Raw genomic sequence first — 10,577 nt, 5'->3', positions numbered from 1 at the left:
ATTTTTTTTTTTTTTTTTTTTTTTTTACTTTCCACTATAAATTTTATTTTTTTATTTAGATAATAAATTTAAATTTATATTGTCTTAATCGAAATATAAAATTAAATTTGTCCTTCATGTTATTTAAAAAAATTAATAAAAATTAAGAAGAAGATTATAAATATATATTATTTCATGAGTAAGGTAAATTTAGTTAGTTTTTTGGCAGACATAAGTAGAAAATGATTTACGTATTTTTGTTTGAAATTTAAATTAGTTTTAAAGAAATTTTTCTGATGAGTAAAATATGACGTGGTAATCACGAATGGCAATACGATCTACGGTCATAATTTTGTCAAAAAAAGACGACAAAATTTGAGTATGTGGAGACAGGTCAGCACATTTAATTATTGCACATGTATAACGATTAACACGACAGTAAAATACACTAATTGGCTCAACCAAGCACATAGTAACACGTGTGAGAGGCCGTTAGTTAAATTCAGAATCCCACGTTCTTAGCTAATCCACGTGTCGTGATTCGCGTATGGTTTGACGGAAATACCTGTGAACCCCCTGTGACTTTAGCAGATCGTGTTCTAAAGGATCCAGATCTTCTACTGGAGAAACATGGATCAACGTGGCTTCCTCATCGGCCGTTGAAGTGACCGATTAACCAGGGCGGATATTTTTGTGCCGTTGGATGATTCTGTAAAAAAGAATAAACGTAAGCTCATTGGAAGACGAAAAGGTTTAGAACAAGAAGGACGTCGCTAGCCATGGCGTTAAATCGTTCGTTGTTTAATTCGCCATTTCTCACTATAAATACGTCTCGTTTCTTTCGTTTATCTGCATTCCCGTCGTTGATTTCTTCTGATTTCAGTCTGCTGAGAGTAAAGAAGAACGACTCTGCTTCTGGTATTATATTTTCCGTCATTTTCTTCTGTTTCTGTTTGTTTCGATGTTTGTTTCCGGAGAAAATCGTATTCTCTCGAACTGATGATGATTTTCCCATTTGTTTTCATATCTTAGAATTTGCACATCTTCGAGACGCCGGCGATTGTCGGTGGAAGCATTCAAGGTAAACTAATTAAATGAACTCTGAACTAATTTGGATATGGATGAACGAATTTAAGTCTCTATTTTCGGATTTCTCATACGATCTGTAATCTGATATTGGACGGTACAAATCTGAAAATGTAGAAACGCGAGGCGAATAATCAAACTAGAAACTCGAACGGAAAAGAACTAGAAGGAGATTTAATAACAGGAGTAATGACGATCAAACCGGCTATCCGGATCTCCGACCGGAAGCTCATCGTGAAAGACCGGACGATCCTGACGGGAGTACCGGATAATGTAATCGCGACGTCCGGTTCGTCGTCCGGACCGGTGGAAGGAGTATTCCTTGGGGCGGTTTTTGAGGAGGAGCAGAGTCGTCAGGTGATTCCGTTGGGAACCTTACGGGATGTCCGGTTCATGGCATGTTTCCGGTTCAAGTTGTGGTGGATGGCCCAGAAAATGGGCGACAAAGGGAAGGAGATTCCATTGGAGACGCAATTTCTGTTACTGGAGACGAAGGATGGGTCCCACCTCGAATCGGACGATGGAAACGAAGAGAATCAGATCATATACACAGTTTTTCTCCCTCTGATCGAAGGTTCGTTCCGAGCCTGTCTTCAAGGCAACGGACAGGACGAGCTCGAGCTTTGCCTAGAAAGTGGTGATGCAGACACCAAAGCGTCGTCGTTTACGCACTCATTGTTCATCCACGCCGGAACCGATCCGTTTGACGCGATCGCCGACGCGGTCAGAGCCGTTAAACTCCACCTTAAGACTTTCCGATTGCGGCAAGAGAAGAAACTGCCTGCAATAATTGACTATTTCGGCTGGTGTACATGGGACGCCTTCTACCAGGAGGTTACTCAAGACGGCGTCGAAGCGGGACTGGAGTCTCTCTCCTCCAGCGATACGCCGCCGAAGTTCGTCATTATCGACGACGGTTGGCAATCGGTGGGCGGGGATCCGCAGGAGGAGAACGAGAAAGAAGGGGAAACAAAGCCGAAGCAGCCGCCATTGCAGAGGCTGACGGGCATCAGAGAGAACTCGAAGTTCCAGAACAAAGAGAATCCGACGGAAGGGATCAAGAACATCGCGAAGATCGCCAAGAACAAGTACGGACTGAAGTATGTGTACGTATGGCACGCGATTACTGGGTATTGGGGAGGACTTCGCACAGGCGTGAAGGATATGGAGGACTACGGATCGTTGATGCAGTATCCAAAGGTATCGAAAGGCGTTACTGAGAATGAGCCAACATGGAAGAACGACGCATTGGCTCTGCAAGGATTGGGGTTGGTGAACCCTAAGAACATTTTCAAATTTTACAATGAACTTCATAGTTATCTCGCCTCCGCCGGAATCGACGGAGTCAAAGTGGACGTACAGTGCATATTGGAGACTCTAGGCGCTGGGTTCGGTGGCCGAGTTGAGTTGACTCGGCAGTATCACCAGGCTCTGGACGCGTCGGTGGCCAAAAATTTTGCAGATAACGACATCATTGCGTGTATGAGCCACAATACAGATGCTCTTTACTGGTTAGTAAACAGAAACTCACAATTTCTTGTTGAAATTTGTTTCGATTTGCTTAGAAATTAGGCAAAATGTAGTGAAACGTCTTTGGTTTGTGGTTGCGTTTAATTTCAGTGCGAAACAGACGGCGGTTGTGAGAGCTTCCGATGACTTCTACCCGCGAGATCCGGTGTCCCATACGATCCACATCGCAGCAGTGGCTTACAACAGCGTTTTTCTTGGGGAGATTATGCAGCCTGATTGGGACATGTTCCATTCCCTTCATCCCGCCGCCGAGTACCACGCTTCTGCTAGGGCCATTAGCGGTGGCCCTGTTTATGTCAGGTTAGACCATCACTCGTCATTGGTCAATTTGTTCAATTTGTTAAGATTTGAAGTTAATTATACTTTCTTTCTGCCGCAATAATTCTTTTCATGAGTTCATAATTTTCTTAGGTTTTGAGGAGATGCATGACGTAGTGAAGTTGGTGTCTCACTGGTTAAGCCAAAACATACTTTACAATTTGTTGAATCATTATAATCTTGTCAAAATTTTAATCTAGAAAAGGGTCCATACTTAAAAGTGATTTTAATCTAGAAAAGGATCCCTGCTTAAAAGTGCTCAAGTTGAGCTAACCAATATGAGTTAATAATAGGAATCATATCTATAATAAACACAAGTACCTTTTAAGTGGTAAAGTTAGACATAATCTTTTGGGGAGTTTTATCACGACAATCTATTACATTCTTTAATAAAGTTTAGAGATATTAGACACGAACTTATAAAATTTGAGGTAGCATTATTGATAAGGCAGCATCTATTATATTCTTCATTTGTCAAAGTTTGACTATGCAATTGTTGAAAAAAACCAAAAATAAAAAAGCTTAGGTAACTATTTGAACTTCTTTAAGTGCAAGACTATAAAGTTTAGGATCGAATTTACACTTTCAAACATGTTAATCTTGATATTACTTACTCTTTGCCATCAGTGATGCCCCGGGGAAGCACAATTTCGAGCTTCTAAAGAAACTAGTGTTGCCTGATGGCTCGGTGCTCAGAGCACGCTTGCCCGGGCGGCCAACGAGGGACTGTTTATTCTCAGATCCAGCACGAGACAGCGTCAGGTGAGTGTTTTTGTTTTGGATTTGACTTCCTCTTCTTTCCCCCTTCACTTTATGGGAATGGAACCCACAATTTCATGGAGTTTGGTGGCTGTTTTTATGCCTTAGAGATAATGGTGTTGGCGGCCTTAGAATGTATTAAAAGAAAAAAAAAAGTAGGGATATCATTCAATAGTTTGTTCTTTTCTTCGCTTTTTGCGGCATTTTCTCACCAGAATTTGACTTCGGTATTCGTACCACTTTCAGCTTGCTAAAGATATGGAATTTGAACAAGCACACTGGCGTCATCGGCATCTACAATTGCCAAGGGGCCGCCTGGAACAGCCAAGAAAGAAAGAACACTTTCCACGACACCAACTCCGACGCCATCTCTGGTTACGTCAAAGGACGTGATGTTCACCACATTTCTGAAGCCGCAGCGGATTCGGGCTGGAATGGCGACTGTGCCTTCTACTGCTACCGCTCCGGCGACCTCGTCACTCTACCTTACAATTCAGCCCTCCCCGTTTCTCTTAAAGTCCTTGAGTTCGACATCTTCACCATTACTCCGATCAAACTTTTGGCCCCTGGCTTCAGTTTCGCTCCCATTGGACTCATTGATATGTTCAACGCCGGTGGTGCAATTGAAGGGTTGAAATACGAAGTAAAAGGTGGGGCTGAGGAGCTTGATGGCGGAATTGTTCACTTGGAAGTGAAAGGGCGTGGGCGGTTTGGAGCGTACTCGTCGGCAAAGCCACGGCGGTGCACGGTGGATTCAAGCGTTGTTGAATTTGGTTATGATTCTGAGTTCGGTTTGGTGACTTTCGGAATTGACAAAATGCCTGAAGGCGAACTCAAAGTTCACGACGTTAAAATAGAGTTATGAATATTTTCGGTGTATTGTTTTGTTACCGATCGTATCATTGGCAGCCGGTTATAGGATTCCTTTCGACCATGACAAAACTCTGCCGTCTGCCTCTGTTTTGGGATGGAGTCGTGAAGTATTTGATGCCGAATTGAACCTAAATAACTTTCTTATGTTATTTTATCAATAATTAGACAACTTTGGGAACATTTTTCCTTAAAATAACAGAAATATTAAGTTACTAATGGGATACTATTTAAGTGAACTAGTTTTCTTAATTGCTCTCTCTTTATCCATGGGCCACATTTTTTTATCAACCGCAATTATGACCTAAACATAAGAACCTTTCTAGCGCCTCAAACGGGATTCTTGAGTTATTGCTTATATTGATCCAAAAAAGAAAAGGTAGGTGTGGGACAGCTAGTCTGTGAAGGGCGAGTCATCATCGAGCTGATGTGATAGGTTTTTTGTATCATCATTTGTTCCTCTAAAAAAAGATCAACTAAATTCATCCTCAACCATGGTGAGATGTAATATAATATCATAATTATGGAAGTCGAAATTCAAACATGGTGAGATGTAAAAATGTCTTTTTTTAACTCCATGTCCCGTAGTTCGACAGATGAACGCCAAATGAGAAATGTATGAAGCATGTGATAATATATAAGACAACATTAGCTCAATAATTTACGGCAATTCTTGAACAAGGTGTACCGAACGATTCCTAGAAAGCAGCACATATGATCACAGAGTTAAAACTTTTTTTCTAGAATCTAGTTTTAAGGATGAATTACAATTGCCTTAAATGGTACAAGAACTGTTAACCTAATACCAAAGTAGAACCTAAAGAGAGATGTCACATAGCAACTTATGAACAAAAGCTAAACAGACCTAAACATTGACTAATATTCCATTCTTACCAGGGCATTAGACACTTCGGTTAATCCAGACTGCATCCAGTCCTTGGAACATATCATCGCTTCCACCGTCTCGGGACGCAAGGAGGAGCGATATGGATCCAATTTCTTCCTTTTGGTTATAAATACCGAGTCAGGAGGAAGTGAAGAAACAGGAATAGACAAGATATCACGAGCCATCTTTGAAAGAGTAGGATACTTGAACTTGTTCAATTTCCACCATCCCAATAGATCAAAGTCTTGCACACGGGGTAACAAAGAATCTTCCAAATACCGATCGAGCTCTGATTTCGTTTGATGGCTAGTCGTCTCCATGATGTAGACATCAAAATCTGTAAATCCATTGTCTGACAGAAGATTTCCCTGGGAATCTTCTGCCTTCATGTTACCATCAGCACCTCCATCTTGGGCATAGGTTGGGGTTAAGGGTAGAGGCAGTGCCACATACTCATCAAAGAGCTCATGAATTCCATCATCAACAGCCTTAATGTATGCAGGAGCTTCTTCACCATAGACTTTGGTGAAACTAAACTCAACAAGCTTCATCTTGAACCGTGGATCCATCACTACAGCAGCTGCCAAGACTAAGCTACAATCTTTCCAATATTTATCAAACTTTTCTAGCATCCTTTTACTAAGGTTGCTTATGAAGGGATCCTCACTCGTCACCGCCCGAGACAACTCCGAATGAATTCTCCACACTTCATGAAAGACGGTAATAGCAGTTGGGTGAGTTGTGGTGGTAAGGATGTTTGCTGCATCAAAAAGAAGTTTCAGGTATGTGCAGAGAATTTCAACCAACTTCCAATCTTCCATTGATGGAGCTTCCTTATAATCAGGATCAGAGGTACCCAAACAAGAAAATACTTCTTTCATCTCTGAAGCAGCCACCAACATATGATAGGTTGTATTCCATTGCATTTGATCATCAAGGGAGAGATTTCTCTCACTTGGCACTTGAAGTTGTTGCCTTAGCTCTAAAAACTTTTCCTCGTGAGAATCGGAGGTTGTCACGTATTTCACGCTATCCCGAATTTTCCTTATTGTATTTTCTCCTGCATCTAATACATCTTTTGCAATGTCGCTTAAAGTCCAGGCAATACAACTTCCAACCAAAAATTGACCATTGAGAATAAGGGGGTTCTTAATGGCAACTAGGAGCCTGAGATTGTCAAGGGCAGCTTCATTCTGTAGATTAAACGTAAGAGAGAATAACTTCCCATCTAATCTCCAATCAGAGAGACATACAGCAACGGCATGGCTAAGTGCATTAGGTGATTCTGGATATTGTTCCATTACAACATTCAAAACCCGTCTATGCAACTTCCATTCACTGTCAATAAAACTACCCATAATAAACACGTAACCTACTGATCGACTAGAACTCCACATGTCAAGGGTAAGGCATATACGTCCCGGGATAGCTTCTATAAACTTACTTAGATTTTGTTTCTCCATTAAATAAGTTCCAACACAATCCCCTTGAACAGTGTTGAAGCTCAACATGTTGAATCGAGGCTGAAGGTTTTTGACAAATGATACAAATCCAGAATCCTCAACCATATGAAGTGGATAGTCATGCATGATGACCATCCGGGCAATGTCTTGACGGCAACGATCCTGATCAAACATAACATAAGGCGAGCTAGAAGTTCGATACCGTCTTTTTGGTGTATCACTAACAGTCCCTTTTGAAGGTGGGGTATAGGTAGCCACCAACTGATTCTTATCCTGACCACGCAAAAGTGCAGCACAAGTTCCTTTAGCAATGTGCCTCTTCAAATGGCTAGTGCCCGCAACTTTGGATCCTGTACTATATGCAAAGCTTTGCTTGCATTGTTTACAGTACGCCCGCCTGCAATCAGCACTCACAGACTCTATAGTGAAGTGTTCCCAGACAATAGACTTCTTCTTCCTCCTCTTGTTAGGCTGTACTTCGACTAAAGCGAGTTCATTATGTTCATCTGGTGATCCCAGCTTGTCTGTATCAGGAGTCTCCATTAATTCATCTTCATGAGTTATCATGTTTTCACCATTTGGAGTTGTCATATTATGGTCTTCATCATGATGGACCAACACGATCTCTTTGCCCGGAGTTGCCATGTTTTCTTCATCAGGAGTTGCCATTTCGTATGGGAAGATAATTTCCTGTGCAGCAAAGTAAAAATAAATAAATAAATACACATCGAATGCACTCATTCTTAGAGCAGAAATATGGGTATTTGACCAAGCTAAAATGATACCATATTTGTTTAACACGAGGCATGGATCAAATTGCATGTCCAACAAAATTTGTTTGCCAAGAAAACTCGTATCTAAGTAGGTGGGCACAATGCATTCCCTCCAACCCATTTATTGTTACATTACCCTTATCAAATGAATTAAATAGGCTGGTAAGAACAATATAAACTAGACACAGCCAATGAAGCATCGAAGGCATAATCGATAGAATCCCACTCTGAAGTCTGAGCGAGTGGAATAATACGCTATTTCAAAAGACAAAGCAAATGAAATCACTCGAGACGCCAACAAAATAAACCATGTGCCCATTTGTCACGTTGGGAAGTCGGATTCGAACCCAGGTCCGAAGGAAACAGGCGCAAGCAGAATTGAATGGCTACATTAGTAAGTCGGACTCGAACCCAAAAAAACAAAAGTAAAGGCAAAAATACCATTTTCCCAAACCCAGAAAGCATAGGGAACCGAAGAAGATCCGTCTCAATAGTCATATCAATCAGATTTGTGAAAGTCCCCAAAGCCCAACCGGCAGCTCAGTTTTAGAGGCGGCTCGAGAGAGAGGTCTTAAAAAAAAAGGTTAAACAAGAAACAAATCCCAACTCCAACCCGAATAATGGGCTTAGCCCGGGCCCACTAAAGAAAATCGGGTCAAATTATTGTGAAAAGACATTCGGCCCACCTAGAGCCACTTTCAGAATTCAAACTTAAGAGATTTCACCCGAATCACGGTAGTCCACATGGAGGAACCGTGAGGCTAAAATGGGTAATAATAAAAAAAAACTATATCTAAGATGGGCTAGGAAATAGCAGTCGAAAGAGACGAGTTTTCAGATCTAGGGTTTGAAGAAGATTTGGGCATTTCAAGCCCAGCTACCCAGGTTTTAATGGAAAAACCCACCAGACACTGAATTTTGAACACAGCATTAACGAAAACAAAACCTCATTTCCGGACCAACAAATAACAGAAGAACGAAGACTTCCACCTAAATTCCCCATCTCGAAATCACCAGAAACAAAAATAAAACAACACCACGCAATTCCGAAACCAACAACTCCAGAAAACGAAATTCCATCAAACTGAAAGTGAATACAGTCAAGGAAAACAGGAAAAACCTTCATCGATTTCAAAATCGTCAGAAAAAGAGCTCGGATTTTACCCGTGGTTTCGAATGAGATCCACGAACAGAGACCCGAGCTGGTCTGGTCTGGTCTGGTCTGGTCTGGCCCTGCCTTGACTTTCCGGTCCGGCAAGCGATGGAGCCTGGAAATAAGCACCGAAATAGAGAGAAAGAGAGAGAATCGGAGATTGGGCTTCAAAACTAACCCGAGAAAGCTAATTGGACCTTAGTTTTTAGCAGAGGGACTCAGTTTGGTAGATAAGGATTCGGGGAAGACTTTCCTTCTTTTTTTTTCTTTTTTTAATTTTGGGTTTTTCCTTTTTCTTCTTTTGGGTACTGGACTTCGCGGCAGGTCCATTGGCCTTATTTTTAATTATTCTATTTTTCTTTTTTAATAAAATATTGTTAATTGATTTTTGGGCCATTTTTTCTTTTTCCTAACTGGACCAGAAAGCCCACAACTCTCTACCTCAGGGTCCGTAAGCACAGAGGCCCACCAAATATTATGGACTACATATAAGTGGGCTTCACTTGGGCTGGGCCCATAGGAGCTCTTCCAAGCCTCCTTCTTCTCCTTCTTCCTCTTCGCTTGGGCTGGGCCCATAGCCGTTGATTTCTTCTGCTACTTCTTCTACTCTTCTTCTCTGTGCATTTCAGATAAATAGTAAGTAAATAGAAGAGGAAAAAGAAGGGAAGACGACAATAACGTCGGTGACTGACAGCAGAGACAACGATGATAGATGGCGACGGCGATGGTAGACGATGGGGACCATACATGGAGGAAATAGGAGAGAGAAGCGATATCAAAATTTAGAGCAGTTTTTTGTATTTTGTTACCGTTGGAATGGTTGCATTTTTTTTATACATTTTTGTCGTGTGATTTCAAAATATATATAGAATAGAAAATTCAAATTTCTTCAACGCTTTGGTCCAAGTATTTGTCTTAACCACATCAACTTTACTAAACTCATGTTAGCCATGACGAGACATTATGCAACGAAGAAATCAGATAAATTCTCCCAACCTAGTGTAACACGTTAGGATAGCTTAGAACGGTATATGCTATGTGTCGTCATAGCTTATTTATGACAATGCTACGAACGGCCCCAACGCTAGTATATAGTCTCAGTATATGTATATAAAATAAAAATGGAATGAATTAATTGTCAGCAGCCGCAGAGAGCACTATGATCTCCATTCAAAATTAAAGCTGAAGAGTGTGTGTCCTCCATGGGCGTCGTGATCTCATTTTGTCAAGAACCAAAAAGAAAGCCGAGAAAAAAGGGATTTTTTCTTCTTTTTTTTTTTTTCTTTTTATTGCTTAGATATATAAATAACTCAACAGTTGTTATGCATGTGTGTTTGGTAGACAGTGTCAGTGATGTATAATTATATATATATATATATACATACATGCATTTCCATGCAACCGTCCCCACACTTTCACACGTGCGCACCCACAACCCTCCAATCACCTCTCTTCTTACCCTTTCTCTATTAAAAAATACTTACATAAATATTTTAAATTTCATTTCGTTTATTCGAAATAATTAAAAAAAAAATTGTATTATGACGCAAATTACTCTCCAAACAGAGATTATATTTCTCGAAGAGTTTTAATTTTCTCAACTACCAAAAAAGCATCAGCTTAATTAATTTTGTCGTGGAAAAAGTCAAACGTTAGGATTTTTTTCGTTTATGGACAGCACAATGTAGCCTATTTTATTAAATGTACTGAGCACTAAATTGAAATCAATAAATGAAATAACAAAAAAAAAAAAAAAAAAA

At 40.6% G+C, this 10,577-nt stretch overlaps 2 protein-coding genes across 4 annotated transcripts; one reads left to right on the top strand and one right to left on the bottom strand.

Annotated features, from left to right (window-relative positions):
- The first annotated feature begins 751 nt into the window (after positions 1 to 751).
- Positions 752 to 4,781, top strand: LOC111465217 (probable galactinol--sucrose galactosyltransferase 6). 2 transcript variants are annotated; one of them, XM_023109550.1, is made up of 6 exons: positions 752 to 897; positions 1,005 to 1,060; positions 1,183 to 2,576; positions 2,686 to 2,895; positions 3,541 to 3,675; positions 3,919 to 4,781. In XM_023109550.1, exons 1-6 carry the CDS (start codon positions 759 to 761, stop codon positions 4,535 to 4,537), a joined length of 2,553 nt encoding a protein of 850 aa, XP_022965318.1. In that variant the 5' UTR covers positions 752 to 758; the 3' UTR covers positions 4,538 to 4,781. The 2 variants fall into 2 exon arrangements, with proteins under 2 accessions (XP_022965318.1, XP_022965327.1); XM_023109559.1 differs by having other exon boundaries at positions 787 to 897; positions 1,012 to 1,060.
- A 372-nt stretch (positions 4,782 to 5,153) lies between these two features.
- Positions 5,154 to 9,112, bottom strand: LOC111465230 (zinc finger BED domain-containing protein DAYSLEEPER-like). 2 transcript variants are annotated; one of them, XM_023109579.1, is made up of 2 exons: positions 8,829 to 9,112; positions 5,154 to 7,581 (listed from the first exon to the last, which is right to left on the bottom strand). In XM_023109579.1, the coding sequence occupies exon 2, from the start codon at positions 7,558 to 7,560 to the stop codon at positions 5,419 to 5,421; it is 2,142 nt and encodes a 713-aa protein (XP_022965347.1). In that variant the 5' UTR covers positions 7,561 to 7,581; positions 8,829 to 9,112; the 3' UTR covers positions 5,154 to 5,418. The 2 variants fall into 2 exon arrangements, with proteins under 2 accessions (XP_022965347.1, XP_022965336.1); XM_023109568.1 differs by lacking the exon at positions 8,829 to 9,112 and adding an exon at positions 8,106 to 8,211.
- Between the last annotated feature and the right edge of the window lie 1,465 nt (positions 9,113 to 10,577).

The sequence above is a fragment of the Cucurbita maxima genome, unplaced genomic scaffold (assembly GCF_002738345.1).
Source record: "Cucurbita maxima cultivar Rimu unplaced genomic scaffold, Cmax_1.0 Cma_Scf00002, whole genome shotgun sequence".
Lineage (NCBI taxonomy): Eukaryota > Viridiplantae > Streptophyta > Magnoliopsida > Cucurbitales > Cucurbitaceae > Cucurbita > Cucurbita maxima.
The sequence above is the reverse complement of the archived record's forward strand: the minus strand, read 5'-3'. Positions and strand labels throughout refer to the sequence as shown.